At 39.0% G+C, this 17,706-nt stretch overlaps 1 protein-coding gene across 2 annotated transcripts in view; it reads right to left on the reverse strand.

The window, feature by feature from the left end:
• Positions 1–17,706, reverse strand: part of ascc3 (activating signal cointegrator 1 complex subunit 3) — a 148,924-nt gene that overhangs the window by 96,079 nt on the left and 35,139 nt on the right. For both annotated transcript variants that reach the window (XM_043260891.1, XM_043260892.1), the window contains exons 9-10: positions 3,996–4,199; positions 3,437–3,577 (exon numbers count right to left, since the gene is read on the reverse strand). In XM_043260891.1, the coding sequence (XP_043116826.1) occupies positions 3,437–3,577; positions 3,996–4,199 (345 nt within the window). The remainder of the gene's footprint in view (positions 1–3,436; positions 3,578–3,995; positions 4,200–17,706) is intronic.

Here is a 17,706-nt window from a genome sequence, read left to right on the forward strand (position 1 = left end):
ATTAGCTTAAATTTGCATATTTCATTACTCCCAGAACACTCTGGGAGGGCCGAGACTGAAATCCTCGGATATGCAAGTACTTTCGAGGGCAATTCATTCCAGAAGAATCGTAAAAAAAATTATTACTGAAGTTAAGAACATTCGTTTTGCTTTCTAAATAATCTATTATGCTTATGATCAAAGTTGTCTAATATTAGCCATGCTCATGCCGCTTTGATTGCTATATAATCTAATTATCAGGGCCGGCATCTGTCTTTTTCATCTTATAACCTATGCCCTCTTATTTAAATGTCAGCACCGTCTCTGACAGCACAAATTTAGTCTTCAATAAGGTTATTTGAACAGCTGTGTGTTCTATGTATTAGGCATTTTACTGTACAGTGGTTACTATAGCAACAAGAAAATAAGAAGACAGACAAAGTGCTATGATCCAAGCAGCAGAAAATGACAAGCTCTCTAAAAGCAGCACTAGGAGGGGGTGACGTTGGGGTAAGATGTTGGTGTGTGGTGGAGAGATCTCGGTGAATGCGTGTGTGTGTGTGTGTGTGTGCGTACCGGAGGATGATAGGATAGTATTACATGTATGGCCAGGTAGGAATGTGTAGGGCGATGCTAGACGTTGGGTTTCAGAACAGGCAATTGTGCGAGAAAAAGAATATGGTATGTGAGAGAGGACGTGAAATAAATGGGGAGAAAAAGAAAACGCTGTGATTAAAAGAAAGGCACAACAAATAATAGAACGGTTAGGTTGTAACCCGCTGTTAACTTTGGGCAGATGCAGCTCTGATGCTAACTACCAATCGATATCTAAACACCACCTCAAACACCATGCCATTTTATGCAATTAACTCAAATAACGGTTAAAAATGCCAAAAAGCAGGCACGCTCAATGACATCATCTCTCCGAGCTCCGCGAACTAAACTGTGAGGTCTGCTGGTAATGACCACTTGTTTTTCCTGTCTCAGCGTCTACCAGACACCTCAGAGACATCTCGGATGCTGCAAAAATAGGCAAGATACTTGATATTCTCCCAGCTAACCACTGCAGAGATGGTCATTTTTTTTAAAAGAACTGTTGTGCAAGCCTGCCACTGTCTAAAAGACACGGGGCTGAGGGGGCAGTAAAGCACTGCTTTCAGCCTGAGAGAAGGTGTGATGATACCTTATTATTCTACAACACGTCTCCTCGCTTCATATCTCTCCATTTTTGCTTTGTTTGCTCTGCTGCTTGGGAAGTACAGCGAGGGCACTCAATTGATATGGTCCGAGGAAGACAGGCTTCCTGTGGGAAAACACGAGGATCATTTCCCTTTATACAGCCATTGATATTACACTCCTCACACCACTTGACCCATGACTCCTTCCTGTTCTCTACAATCCTCTAAATCTATTCTTCATCTCCTCACTCTTGTTTTAACAATTAAGTGCTCTTAGAAGTCTCTGTCTTTCCATTAATTCATGAATCTACAGGGAAGGGAATGTGAGAGAGAAAAAAAGAACAACGGCATGGAGAAAAAAAACATGGTTGTGGAAGGAAGTCGCAGCTAATTTGAAGCTGTATCTAAACAAACACTCAATATGGCTGTGAAGGATTTTATTCAGACAGCAGAAGAGGACTTAATTTTCACAGCTCACACTGGCTTGTTTGATATAAGATACATGCTCTATTTAAGCAATTCTCACCCTTAAAATCACGCTGATGGCGCAAAACATTACCAAAATGAACTAAAAGCCAACATGCTCAAAAATATGTTTTTTTTTTACACCACAGTAAAAACAAGGTCAATTCACCCAGTCAACCAATGCATTCAGGGAGTATCAACCATTTGCTACGTTACCCCTCATCTATAGAGGACTACACAGGAATGGGTCCTATAAAAACCCACAAACGTAGCACCTTTGAACTTCCAGTTTCAATGGCACCAAATTTCAAAGGGTTTTATTTTATTTTTTTTAAGGCTTTTGGTTAAATGCCTGAATTGAAGTCTGTGGCTAACACAAACACATTTTGTAAAAAAAAAAAATGCTAAACAGCTAAACTCTTTTACTGCCTAGTTTGTAAACAACTTTAATCTAAATGTTTCAAATTGTAGTTTTTATATAAAGATTGAAAATAAATAAAGAGTTGTTGAAAGCTTGGTGGCAGTGAAGTCATGTTATTGTGATGCAGTTTTAATTTTTTTTTTAATTTGTCGAATTTTAACAATTATATTTAAAAATGTGTAAGTAACCATATAATTGTTGGTCACAGAGTTTATTTTCTGCAATAACTCAAAAGCCAGTGGGAATTTGGTGTTTGGCATTATGGCATCTTTGTTTCCAAGACAGAACCGAAGCGCACATCTCCCGGAAATCCTGTATAATTGAACTAATCCCATGATTACGTTGAAACTCCTGAAATGATTCCAATTCTGCGTGGCCATATGCATTAGACTTTCAGCCAACACTTGGCATGGCAAGACATCTGAAGCTGAAGCTGAGACTACTAACCCTATAACTAGCTCATTAGTTATCTTTTACATTAGTTATCATTAGTTATCTTTTATTATATTATTTATTCTTGGTATCTGCAAGCGCACTTCCTGTGAAAAAATAGCAACTAGTGTTTCAAAGCAAAGCTCCAATCTTCAATAGACTTCAATAGACCGGATCCTCATTTTGCAGTCCTTAGGAGCTGGGATAACAGCAAGGGCAGGGAATTACTGCTTACATTCTATGTTCTTGACCACCTGTCACGTGTACACACTTCCGTCCTGAAACTGTTGGCCCGGAACTGCGCGCACAGCAGCTCTGCAAATGGATGTGTCTCAGTTGTACAATCATATTGATCGGCGAGACAAGACAAGTGCTTTATAGGAGCATGGCCTCATGGAATCTATCAAGCAGGATTTGGCTATACACCTACATTCTGAACAATCTGTAATTTGTTTTAGAACAGGACTGTGGAAGAGCAGCCTGGGTGACAAGCAGGGTGAGGGAAGTCTATGTCAAATAAAACCTTCATTAAATGTAAGCGGCCCATGACTGTGTTTCAGTCTTTAACAAACACACAGTTGACATCTAAACTACTTTTAAATTATCTTTATAGGTATATTACAGTCCTCTTGTGTAACCCAAGGTCAAGCGTCTTGATCATGAACACGATGGTGTATGCCAAGGATCAGCCCTTGGAGGATTTCAACTTACCACCTTTCTGCTCCAGAGAGATCTTTAACACCATCCTCAACATCTTCACACCAGCCTTTTCTCAGGAAATAGAGTCTAACAGAATCATGATGTATGACCATCCCCAAGCGTCAGACACCAGATGAAGCCACTGACAACTTAAGGTTGGGATTAGCCAATTTTAAGCCCAGCTAGGCGAACAAAGTCTAGCTGCCACCAGCAAATGTCCAATTTTATTATAGCCAAAGGTGCGCCCGTTACTATTTGTTACCTGAGTGCGGAGGATTTCTCCTTTGGTCAGCTGCATGTCTCCCGTCAGCTCCTTGACAGCGATGCCCAAAGGCTCCAATCGCTTACTGAAGTAATTAGTCATCTCAGCAGCCAGGGCCTTCATCGGAGCCACGTATACAATCTATAGAGGCAGTAAAGAGAGACAGGACATGCTCATGATAAATGAGAAAACACCACAGTACCATTTGTTCCCTGGCAACCAGTACAAATAACAATTTACAAAGAAATATGAAGCTGGCTGTTTAAAGTAAGACTTTAATAGTGATGTATGAAGACTGTCTATCATCGTTGAAGCTGGCATGTGCGCGTGTCAAAATGTGCTTCACGAGACAATGCATCCGTTTACATCTCCAAACTATGGTAGAACTTCTTGACACATATTTAATGCTCAAGTCTATCCTTGTATGACATACACTAAACAAACGCATCCAATCAGGTCGTGTTGTACCTGAGGCATAAGGGCCGGTGTGGAAATGAGTTATTGGCTGCCAGAAAGCCAACAGCTCTCAACAATATTGTCTCTGCGACTGTCTGTTTACCTTAAACTGATCCTTGCGGATGACTCCCCCAGGCTGCAGGTGTTGGCGAATCTCGTGCAGGATGGTGAGCATGGCGATGTTGGTTTTGCCGGCACCGGTGGGGGCGCAGATGAGCAGGTTTTCATTGGTGTTGTAAGCCGTCTCGAACACGATAGACTGAATTCTGTTCAACCTCTTCATGCCCTTAAACACCAACTGGCCGATCTGCAAACAGACATGGAACGTTTCAACAGCCCATTAGCAACAAGATCCTGGTCTTGAGATCTTGAAATGGCATGAACCTGTTCAACGCAAGATGCTAAAGACGGCAAGTGTAGTGTGTAGCAGATGTGGTGTGGCTACATGTGTGATGGAGACACATATGGTCGAAGTGACAGGGCACCAGGAGCCAAAACTTAATGAAGCCGTTTTAATGCGCAGCTAATGAGAGATTCCTGTCTCCCACAAGGCAATCATCCGTGACTTTATCTAAACGAATCAATCACTGTAAGCCGGAGTCAAAGGATGCTGAACCAAAGTAGCATTGGCCGAAAAGATACTTCACTGATGCTGTCAGATCAAGTGCTTCTCCATGAGATACTGTTGAAATACCTTTATGAATGGCTGAGCGTGCACGGAGGGCGTGGAGAGCTCAAACATTAAAACTTCGCAAAAGGCCACCAGGACTGTGGAGGGGAAACTCTCTGAGCGGTGTCAAGAGCTGTCAATCAATCCACCCACTCTGTCCAGCTCCGTTGTGACACCCATCTCGACAGAGTTCTGATAAGAGATGAAAAGCCACCTAGTACTTTAGCGCTACTGTTGAGTACGGTTATTTTCACTACCACCGTCATTAGAGTGGGGAGTTACAAATTTACTATATCAAAAAGGGGCCAGGAAAGTGCAAAAATCTAATCAAAGCACGTTGAGTAAAACAAATCTAGAAGTGGTCTAATTATTTGTCTTTTCCGTCTGCCGTCTCCTGTTTCTACATCCCTCATTCCTGTGTTGGTGTCTTGGATCAGGATTCATTAACAATGCTATCGGTCTCTTCTTTTACCGTTCTGCTCTGGCACGCTTTAAATTAAAAGAAAAACAATTAGGCTGAGAGAGTTATTATAGGGCTCTGATCTGATTTAAAGTCAAGTCTGAAAAGCCAAATGGAAGGGATTATTAATAGCTGAAATACGCTTCGAAGCACAGCAGTAAAGATGTGACTGTATAAGGATCTTCTGACAGATGGGCAGAAGAGCCGTGGAATGTTCTACAGCTGTGATCTTCATTACAGCAGTGAGGAGTTTGTCTTATGGACTCGTACACACGTGTTATGCAGCACAACATTTGCTAACTATATATATTTTTTTAATCTGATATTGCAGGTAAAACAGAAAATGTAGGACTAAAGTGTATTTTATTAATTGTCAATTGACTGTGTGAAATAAATATAGCCGTTCCATATTCCCATCCTGGAACATCAACTGCACTCATTTCTGATACAAAATGCATTTCTGTGTTGGCTACTGAAGACTGTTTTACATGCAGTAGCCAAAAAATTAGCACCCTCTTAATAGCTGTTTGGAATTAGTTAACTAATATCCTAGGGCATGTCAGCCGAGGTGAGGCAAGGTTCACATTTTGAACTATGCCATTTCAGATAATTATTTTCAGCAGTGTACCGCAATCAGGACCTCAGCTAAAATATTCTCTCGTACCCACAAATATAAAACTATTTTTGTTTTAATTTTTTTAATTCATTTATTTTTTCTCTTTGAGAATTTTTTTTTCAGAGAGAAAAATACAGTTTCTGAATTGCTACCAACGAAGAATGCCTAAATCAGCCAGTTGCAAGGTACCATTTCAGTTTCTGCCTTAATAGGTAGCTGTCTAAGTAGGCAGTAGACAGGTAAGGCAGCTCACTAGGTTTTGAGCTAACTTCATTAGCTTTAATTGCCCAAATGGAGCCAATTATCAAAAAAAAAAAAAAAAAAAAAAAGGAACTTCCAGAAAGCTGTTAGCGCTCAATTGGGGGTGGGTGTTTTCAAATAACATCACCGTCTGCTGAGTGCCACGTGTTCACCGAAAAACGAGAGGAGAAGTTGTATACCTACGCCTCCCGTCAGGATGGCAGCATCAGCCCCAGCCGGTTTGACCCATTATATTCCCAGGGTGGGTCTTCAGAGGACCAACTTATAAATATTCATAGGTAATTAGGAGCTCTCTTCCTATCCGACTGAACGGTTGTATCACCAAGGTAACCAAACCGCTGCACTTGTTTTAAGAGCCCCCTTCATTTTGATTTATCAGCTTTGTCTGTAAAGGACTGCCAGTGTCCCCGCGCACCTTAAACATGCAAATGAATGCAAATGTATGCGTGCCCCAACATTCACCTCGAAGTAATGTGAACATGTAGCAAATATGGAGTTGTCATTACTTAATGATCTCGCAAAATGTCTCGTATTCGGTTATATTCCTTTGAAGCGTACTCAGTGTTGTGATGAATGCTCGTCAAACGACACGAAAACGTGATTTGGGTCAGGGTGGTCCCTCACGTGCTATTGTACACTCCGCGCGGCAATGTAGCCCTGAGGTAATCCATCAGCCAGCCCATACAGTGTACGACACATTTTAAAAGAAGTCGCAAACTCGCAGTCGGCTGCACGTCAAAAGAGGGTTTTTAATCTCTCTTTAGTGGCTGCAGAAATAGTGGCAGTAAACGGGACTTTTCATCACAGTGTGTGAGTGGAGTGATTGCCACGCTGGCGGCCTATTTCAGCTCGTCGAGTTTTAAGCTCAGGGGTAAATCTAACACTATCAGACCAGGCTCCCATTCAAAACTTCAAGTGGCTAAAATCATTTGCACCTGAAAGCACAATCTCAGCTTTACCCAACTCTGTCTTAAAGTGTTTTTTTTTTTTTTTTTAGATGGTGCACTGATGAATCATTCTCAGCAAGTTGTAATATGTACTCTTGTTGACTGTTAAGTCTCAGAAAAAAACTGGTCGTTCTTGTGTCTCATTGGACCGGCAATGGCTTATTTCACTAAAGTGCGATTTGAATGATTCTTGTTCTAAAAGGGGGGTTTCTTTTACCACCTCATCTGAAAGTTAATGTTAAAGTTTATTCTACATTTCAATAATCACAATTTTCAGTAACTTTAAACCGAAACCTATGTCAACTTGCTTCACAGAAAGTATAATCCCAAAATCCTATGTAAAGAATTCCTTGATTTAGGAATATAGGCAATATGACCAAAATGTTACGTTATGAGTATTTTCATTTCATGGTAAATGTATTTTTGCATTAAATAACATTTTTGATGGCACAGAAATGTCATAATTCTTGTCACCAGTGTCAATATCACAAAAAACAATACTATCCTTAATAGGAAAAACATTCACTGAGCAAAATGTGTGTTTGAATATTAAATAGCAGGTTCTTATAATAAGAAAACAACTAATTTAAACATTGTGAGTCTGAAGTGCCAGACTGTCCTTGCAGAGTTGGAATTGCCTCACTTTTATAGGCTCGCTTTATCGGCTGCTCTCACAGAATCAAGAATCAGTCCTCTGTAAATGCTTTGAACACACTCTGATATTTGGGTTAAACTGTTCTGGAACAGTGTTTTAAATACAACTGTGTTTGAAAATAATCCCACTCTGTGACGTACAAAAGTGGGGGCGTCTTTAAAAGAGTCGTTTTAGGGGGGTGTGGAGAAGTCATAACTTTTATAAAGTATATCTCTTTGGTTTTGAGTCTTTGCAACTTTAGGGATCTTATCTATTCACCAACAGCTTGTAACACTCTAAAAAGAAAGGAAAACTTGAAATTGCATCATATGAACCCAGCATGAATGACAGACAGCATGAATGTTAGATTGCTTTCACGATGTAATATAGCTTTACATTTTCTTTATCAGCTGTTTGTTTTCACTTAAGACCTGTGTTCATGAGGATACTTGCAAAGACAGGCATTTTGACACATACACGTGTGTATTTAAGGCTTATAAAAGCCTATAAAGAAGCAAAAATAACTTCAGTATTCCCACGCTCTGAGTACCGCCTCTGACAGTGCTCAGAAACAATCACTACATGCGTTTGAGAGAAATTGATTCTCTTTCACATCTGAATTTCAATGGCTTCAAATCGCTTTGTTTTAAACGGCAATGCTTAAAAAGGTATGCATACAACAGGTTTTCGCGATCAAATGACATGTAACCATAATAGATAGTCCTAAATCTCTTCCGGTTTACAAATTTCATCAGTTGATTGTGTGTAGCTGTGTGCTGCCCACCCATACAGTGAAAACTTAATTTTGTAAAATTGTCGCATATAAGCATATTTCATTGAATTCGTTAAAAGTAACGATAAAATATATTGAAATTGCCTGCTGTAAAATATGCTTAATATGGCTGCCCTACATATTTTTCTGCATTTAATTAAGCTGCTCACAAGTGGACAGCACTGTGATAATCACTGTGGTACCTGTTGTAAGAAAGCGCACCAAAATACGCAATTAGGGTTCTTCTCATTCGCTTCCTTTGCCAGTCACCTATAATCCATCAAATATGGGTTGGTTCAGTCAACACCACTGAGAAAGCTAAAAGATATAATTATCATTGGAGGGTAGTCACTAGCAAGTCCACACTCTGCACTACCGTGAAAGTGACATAAAATATTATAAAATAAAAGTGTCTCAAGGAAATCCTATCAGTAGTGGACAGAAGTGAAGCATCTAAAGTGCATTTCATTGTCATGTGGTAACAGTATTTCTCTTGGCTGACCATACTGATGCTCATCACTGATAACACGTATTAAGGTGGAAACAGGGCTGCAGTAACATGCTAACAGCAGCATGTTAACATCAAAGCCCACTGAAGTTAATTGTGGCTCACGAATGCACTTTATAGCCAGGAACAGCATAAGGTTTGACAGCCTGATTCATGTTTGTTGTTTAGGGCATAGGTCTTATTTTACTATTACCTGCAAACCGAAGATCCACAGCAAACACGTAGAAAGGGTCGCTCACACCAAAGACGAATGCTATGCATTTTAATAATCATTCTAATTCCATGACAATAAGGAAGCTGAAGCAGCTACAATGATAATAACAGTAGGGGTCGATATCACTGGAATCAGTACGAGAAATATTTTTACCAGCTGATAGAAATACACCGACAGCTAATCAGAATCCAAGTATTTAAAGAGCTCGAAGATTTAAAGTCAACCGCAGCTGAGCTCTTATAACAAACACAGTGATGTTTACTATTCCACGTGATTTTGAAGCCGGCGCTTAGATTTAAATACCTGCTTGTAACCTGACTCACTTCGCTGAAGATATATGTAATGCACTTCTTCTTCAAAAATATTGGAAGAGAGTGGGACTCATGGAATTACAATATTACAGTATTTGTCCTTGGAAATAAGCACAGTGATTTTGTGCATTTGGTGTGGGAGCTACTATTTATCTGTATAGTTCTTATTGTTGGTGTGAATGGTGCTTACCTCACATTGTAAATGTCAGTGGGTCATGCGTGCTTAACATCCGAATTAATGTTTGCATCCCAGTTCTAATCAAAGCTCTTCGTTTTCAGTTCTGAAACTTGTCACAGTACATCACGTTTTTAATCTCAAAAGATCGCACATGTGACACAAGCCCTTTAGAACAACTTATACGTGCTCTGCTTCTCGCATACTTTGTTTTTTGTATTCGTTCCATCAGAATGTACCAATCGCACACATACTGCGGCAATGGCATGGTTTCCAGGACAGCGATTCGTTCTACTCCTACACGAACTAGTTCTCAAGATGCTCGCAGTCTGTGCCCAGAGCGCCCTTAACACTTTCAGTCTGACGGTTTCGCAGCGTTTCTTCGCAGTGCCGCTTAGCAAAACCAATATCAGCGGGGAGCCAGCAATTCGCTTGACCACGTTTCCCTCTCTCCGACTCGAGGAACAAAAGCGCATTTCTTTAGGCGTGCTAAATATATCTGCAGAAATTATGATGATATAATCGAACGAGCGAAAGTGGATGAAAGTTGTCTTTACAGGACATATGGCGAGCGCACGGCGCTAAGTAACAGCTCTAAAACTGTGGGCAGCCGGAGATCTGACCACCTGTACGTGGGGGGAGGAGAGAGTCCACTGTGAGTCCGATGGATCCTGACAGTCTAATTAACTCTGTGGATGAAGGGCCCTCGGCCATATGTGCTGACTGGGTGAGCTGGGAACACAGCAGAAACTCACCCGTGACTTTAAACACACTAATTGGACCAACATAGCCCCCAGCAATCATTTCACAGCAACATCTAAATACCTGCACCGTCTCGCATGGATTTTTTGACTGTCCTGGATTTAAAAAGCTATGAGCAAGAAAACGCACAGCGCCGAGTAGAAAGGCAAGGGTAGCCTGCTCGCTTATCTCAAAGTCTGCGTTTATGCGTGCACGTTTTTTTTTTTAGTTTTTTTTTGCGAAGCTGCCTCGATAATTAAATTCACAGCGCTGGTAATAGAAAGCTAAAAGATATAATTGTCATTTGCGCGCTATCCTTTTAATTACTTTTTGGTTCCATTTCATTCCATTTGAACTGACAGCATGATCAAGTTTTAATTGTTAGTTTTAGCAAACAGCTTATCTGCCCGCCTCGAGCCCACACGCCACAAAATTACCCGCTTCGGAGATACGAACGCGCACATACACGCACAGCAAACTCGAGAGCGCGTTCGTTCAAACAACGCCTCGCACACCTACGAGCAAAAGTATCTGATAAATGACGAGCCGCGGTAACAGCAACTAGGAGGGCCATTTATTTCTTCTGATGCGGAGCTGCTGGAATAGGTATGGAGAAACGAAAAGAGGGGGTAAGAAAAAAGGAGAAGAAAAAAATGAGTGGCCGGTTGTCCAAAAAGTCCACACGGGAGCGAATGCAGGAGGGAGGGTTGTTCCAAACGTTTCGAGCAGAACTGTCCGTCAGACTGAGAGCAGTCCCCTTCTATTTACAGCTAAACTCAAGCTCAAGCTCCGCCCATTAAAAAGTCATCTTTTATGTATTGAATCATCGTGGAATCAGTCAGCGATGTTTCTCTGTTTCGACGTGTACTAGGAGCAGAATGCAAACTCCTGAGGAAGAGATGTTTACTATTCCATATGGTTAAAGAAGAGAAGAAGAGAATACAGTTGGAAAATTAATCAAGTGCAATGTAGATGAGCAGGCGATGCAACGTCTATATCTCGAATCTTTACACGTAGTGCGAATTAGGGTTTTAATAAGCTTACAAAAATACACGCCAGTTCCAAAAGAGACAAATTCAGAAAATATTCAGTTTAGATTTAAAATGGGTTCTTAATAGACAACGCTAGTATTACAGCATTTATCTGTCAGCCACAAATAAATAATGTATTAAGAAGTTGCTGTTCGTCCCAACCGCCAGAATAAAAGAGAATAATAATAATAATATTAATAATAACACTAACTTCTTATAATAATTAGTACTATTTATTTATACCCATAGTGGCCTGAAATGAGTGCAAAAAAATATTATAGCTTATTATAGCACCATCAGATGCATGCTGTATATTTTATGCACATTTCTGACCATTAACTTTGATACATTTTGAATAAAACTGTATTATTGAATGCAACAATAACATTCAAGGCCCAGAAAGGTAGTAAAGACAATGTTAATATGGTTCAACCTTAATTTTATGAAAACAAAAACAGCAACTTGATTGACACGTGTTCACAAGAGCACCACATCTTATCTCTTTTAAGTTCATTGTCCAGACAAACAAGGGTTTGAAACAATGCAAGTATGAGTAATAATTTTCGGCTGAACTAACCCTTGTGAAAGAATTGCATATTTATAGTGTGTTTTTATTCAAATATTTGAATTTAGAAGACATTCACAAACAATTCTGCATAACTCATTTTGAACTTCGTCTAGTCAGGTATTCTGTCCAATCTGAATCAGTACAACCCCATACATTATGAAAAGACGCTGAAGTTATTTCTGGAACAGGTCGTTTTTATTTTTACCCATTTACTATAACCGGTGCACAATATGAGAATGAGGAGCGCTTGAATGAAGCCTGCTTTCATTGTCACTGTCACGTGAACATCTCACACAGTCTGCCCGCAAAATATATCTGACCCATGTAAATTGTACATAGAAAGCTCTTGTGTGTGTTTGTGTGTGCATAGGCATCTGTGTGTGTGTTTGTGTGTGTCTGATCTGTTTACTGAATGCAATTTAAATTATTCATATAATTATCTACAGGTAAAAGAATATGATATCCGAATTTAGCTTGAAAATGCAGTACTCTGATAAAAATGCATTTTTGTTGTCTTTCTGATGAAACCCATTTGCATTCAAGTGATGAAAAACATGAACAAATATAGAATAAAAATAATTTTTTGTTTAAAAGCAGAGGCTTGGTTCTTTATATATATATATATATATATATATATATATATATATATATATATATATATATATATGTGTGTGTGTGTGTGTGTGTGTGTGTGTGTGTGTTCATATATGCATAGTAGAAAATATTCTGAAGGCAGTCAAATTTAGGTGAAAATCATCAAAAATGCTGACGGTGGCTGGCAAGTTTTTTTTAAAAATGCTGACGGGGAAAGAGTTAAGACGTAATGTTAACACGGAACTGAAAAGAATTAAAAATTAGACTTGCCACCAAAACTTTCACCCTATTTTTTTTTTTATTGCTTTGCAAGCACACTTATTTCCTTTAGAAATTAAGACCTAGTTATTATTTTCCATTTCAAACATTTGACACTGGATATTCATTACAAATGCACCATTCGTTAGTGCTCTCGTCTGAAAGCAGACGTGTGAAAATGATGAAGTAAATGACAGCACAGCTGCACAAATTTTATGTTTTTGGTTTTTTTTTTCGTATTCAGAAAGAGCATCTGTGTTCATTTTGGTTTTTACAGCATTACTGGGAAGAACAAGCTGGAGATAAAACCTGCAATTTGTAAGCAATGTCACTCGAAAGTCACCTATCATAAAAAAAATCTACTGCAGTCAAATGAAAAGGAATAAATCATTACACACTCAAGGTTAGATTTGCAACGCTTTATGTATCACAAGATATAAGGAGGATTGCAGTATTTACCATACTGTGATCTATGTTTAAAAATAATACCACACCTTTTTCAGTGTTTCATTTGGAGCGTAGCATTGGCTTGCATTGCTGCTTATTATTTGGGTGAAAAAAAAATAAAAAATGTAATAAGTCCTAACATCCACTAATGAGGGGTATCCCTTTTCTTGTTAATATTGTTGTTTGATTATACAAATGTTTGACAGACATGATATTTTAATATGCACAGATCTGATATCTGTTTTTATCCCAAATGCTTTCACATATACCTTAATTTGGAATAACAGACATACAAACTATATAGTGTACTATATACTTTACATACTAACTTGACGCAAACTAAGGCTACGTTTACAAGACAACGAACAAAACCCAATGTTTTTATTTTGCGTTTTTTTAAACATTTCGCATAAAGATGAGGATGTCGCCAAAATACAATCCCCATTCACGTGGATGCAAGAAAACGACTAAAAGTGCTGCATTATGCATGCCAGGCCAGTAGATGGCGATGTCACTTTATAAAGAAACGATACGCGCCTTCACACATATGCATTCCTATATATTGAACGTGAACGACGTCACCGTTTTCACAAATTGACATTTTTTTGAACGATAACGGCGTTTATATACTCTCAAACGACTCAAAAACGCCTTTGCGATGTTACCGAGTGATCACGACCACAGTGATTAAGTTCCCTTAAAGAGCACTTCTTATCAGGTGATTGCAATTTAGCTTAAGTCAACTGTTGAACTGAATCAATCTAAAATGTAAATGTTTGAAATCTTAATGAGAAAACAACCAGTAAACGGTAGTGGGAAAATAGAGAGTAAGAAACAATGCTATTCGTTGTTCATTAAATCCAGATAAATTTGAATGACTTTCCATCAAACTCCATTCAAATTGAATGCATTGCATGCAATGTTGCATAATAACATTTAAACTAATTTTATTAAAGGAAACTCCTTACAGACGGTGCGATAAAATTGACGTATTAATGCATCTACGCCAATTGCTAAGTAACATTACATGCGGTAAACAAACGTTTGTATCGCTTCCGCCGATAAAAGCTTTACATGCCACGGCTACGAAACAACACTTTGCATGTCCGCCGCTTCATTTCGCCGCGGCTCTGCTGATGCACGGGAGCGTGGACCTGTTTTGATTTTTCGCTCATCGCGGAGGAAGCTCTCTCAAATATTTCTTCACAGGTATTAGAAAGGCTTTTACCGTGCAAATGCGACCTGGACAAGTTGCTGTGCAGCTATGAATAGAAGAAGGGCCTGAGTACAGCAAAACAGCGGTGCTTGAGATTCATTAGTTAAAAGGCTTCCTAATAAATTCCCCGCTTTTAATGTTTCACACAGCTATTAAAGGCACGTTGAGCGGCCGTGTCCCTGTTGCCCATTATGGCTTTCAATAAATGACAATCGCGCAGCACTTAAAAAAAAAAAAAGAAGAAGAAAAAAAAAAGAAAAACAGACACGCTTCCAGGCCTGCCGCTCAAAAGACCCTAATAGCACATAAAGATGTATTAGCCGTTTCGCGACGCTGTTTTATAAAAGGGAAGCACTTTGTTTCTGAGTTGCGGAGGCTTTAGTTAATGAATAGAGGCACTTCTCCACTCCCACTAATTCACACCGCTTATATCAATCTCTGTCGTTCGCTCCAGACGCGAAGAGTGATCCATTCAAGCTGCAGACATGAGCGCCACAAAAACAAACCCAAAAGACAAGGCGATTATGATGAAACTCATGTGAAATCGTACTTGTTCTTGATGTTTGCTTTACCTGCGATATATACGGTTCCGTAGCGTCTTAAAGAAATAATAAAACGAACGAAAGAAAGAAAAAGCGAAAGAATACCATCCGCGCAGCCAAATTTAGGACGAAAGGTGCATCATTGATTACGCCGTGAAGCTTGGCGCTTTAATTAATGGTTTCTTGAAAGGGAGGAAAACACAACGCTGGAAATGAGCCCCACGGGGGCCAGAAAATAAATCTGTGCTGTCCACTCTTATATTTACCCTCTTACCGAGGAGAGACGGATATTCTGCTGGCTTTTCTTTAACCGAAACGCACAAGCGCAGTCTCCCTCTGCGCCGCAGGACGGGTTCAGGCCCATTCCAGATCACGTCCTCTGCGTTAGCCACACATGAAATGAGCGATGATCTGAGATCTTGCGCCGCGATAACAACGGAGATGGGACATTTCTTCTGCTTTCATTTTTCAGCCGCTGCTTGGGGTTCTCGAGTGGGCGGCAGCGGGCAAGTCAAGCGTATTTTTGTCTCCATTAGGGCAGTAGTTTGACCCCTCCTGCTTTTAAACGCTCCCTCAGAGCAGTTATTATGTTTGACACCAGTGGCAGCCACTAAAAGCCGCAGCTTGAAGCGACGTCTGCTGTTCCACTGGAGTGTACGTCGTTCACGCACAAACACAAACACACACACACACCTGCAGGCCATTTAGTGGACGAGTAGGAGGACAAACGTAAATATCTGAATATGGAAAAGATGCTTCTGTCCGTGAAGATTAAAATGCTGAGAACTTCAATAGATTCGCGCAGCCCAACGCTGCTTTGTGTTATGTTCGTAGCTATGCGTTTTGGAGAATTCGATTCGAAGGAGAATGCAATGGAAAACATCAGCGACTTTGGTTTTATTGAAATATACTGAAACTTATTTTTGCCCCTTACGGTAATGGATTGTTCTGTTGTTTTTCCTAGCATATTTGTGACAAAACAGACAAGGTCACTGTGTCACTGCAGATGAGTCATTCTCCATCTCTCTGTGAAACTGCACCTGTCACAAAAGCAGATGGTGGAACATTGTGATTCTGTGCGTCGTATTTTTGTTTTGGTAACTTATTTCGAGTTCCAGGCCACAATGGAAACATGTAATATCATTATTATTATTATTATTATTACTACTACTATCATTTTTTTAAGAAAATCATAGTAACTGCGCATAGAGATTGTAGAAAGTGCTAATATATATCTCGTGTACCTAGAAAAGCTTTTCTAAACAAAAAATGTAAATAAAATAAAAATAAATAAATAAATTACATGTATGAATTAGCAAAATAATTATAATAAAATAACTATCTGTACCAGATAAAAAAAAATACTATATAAAAAAAAAAAACCTAAAGTAACATAACCTTCATAAAAATACTTCATGACTTTCCACTGATTATGTGTGCCACACAATAAAGACTTAAAGATATGGAATGATATGGTCTTTTCCCTTCCTTTACCTTCTATGAGTTTTATTTTCTTTTATTCTGAATAGTTATTGTGCGAGCCCATCAAGCTGCAGTGACTGAATTTGAGTAACAATCCAGCGGTAACAGTATGGCCCGCAGGCTTAATGTATTCTCTTAAGGAGCGAGCGGTTCTGAGGACAACCTAACTTGTGTATTTCCTCTGTCAAATAAAGGCTTGTATAAGTTCTACTTCATCTATGAAGTTGTTACTGTTCTGCAACTCATTTTATTTATACATTTAAGGACACTTATAAGAGCTTCACACTGTTTCGTGTAAAAAAAAAATGCTTTATTCCTTGCATAAAATTATTTTATTCATAAATATACTGGATCTAATTACTAGGGATGTTAAATGTGTTCTCAATAGTGTTTATGGGCAGGTTAGTAACAGTATCTTTAAACTGTCATCAGAAAGCGGGGCAGGTGAAATAGAAGGTATAACACTTCATTACACTTGAATTGCTTTTAAATGTTTAATTCTACTCCTGAAATGTTTGTTAAATAAGTTTAAATGCATTGTATACTAAGGGTCGCAGCGATTAACAGGTTTTGCGATTAACTACGCTTTAAAACGTCGCGGTTAATTAATCGTGAATTTTCAGCTAAACCGAGCGATTCTGTTATACAGAAAGGAACTGTTGCAGCTTGTGTAAAAGCGATGCACCGGCTTAAATGATACGCTCAGAGACACAGACCATGGAGGCTACTACACGGATCATTAACTGTGACACAGGGACCGAACAGCTATCCTTTATTTATACCAGAGAAATGTCCGTCAGCAGTGTGGGACCAAACAAAACTGTGGCTAAAGAGCGAATACGTAAGGGAATACGCAGGACTAGTTTTAAACGGACCAATTAAAGGCAGGAACCACCTGATGAGAAGCTACGCCTCGTCTTCAGATAAGAAAAAGATGAAAGTGCGATGAGATCGTATTTACTTAAATACTTTTTTTTAATTACTTTTTTCACACTGATAGTTGTGAATTAGTACACCAGCATCTGTGCGTCTCTCCAGTAGGATTTTATTTTAAAAAGTCTCACAAACCAAAATAATAGAAATCTTTTCCTCCGGTCATCATCATATGAATAAGTAAAAACATTATTAAAACGAATAGTAGGCCTACGGATGACAGTTAATTATAATAATATATCAGCTAATTCTATCATTAGTAACATTAGTAACTAAATAAAGTTAATATTAGTTGTATATTAATAATACTTCATTAACTTTGTTTTTACTATCCCTGTTGTAATATTATTCATAAGTACAAATCAAGGTGAACCAATTCCAAACTCTCTACCCCAGGTCCAAAAGAAATATGAAATATGTAAAAAATTAAAAAA

This window comes from Puntigrus tetrazona, chromosome 16 (assembly GCF_018831695.1).
Source record: "Puntigrus tetrazona isolate hp1 chromosome 16, ASM1883169v1, whole genome shotgun sequence".
NCBI classification, from domain to species: domain Eukaryota; kingdom Metazoa; phylum Chordata; class Actinopteri; order Cypriniformes; family Cyprinidae; genus Puntigrus; species Puntigrus tetrazona.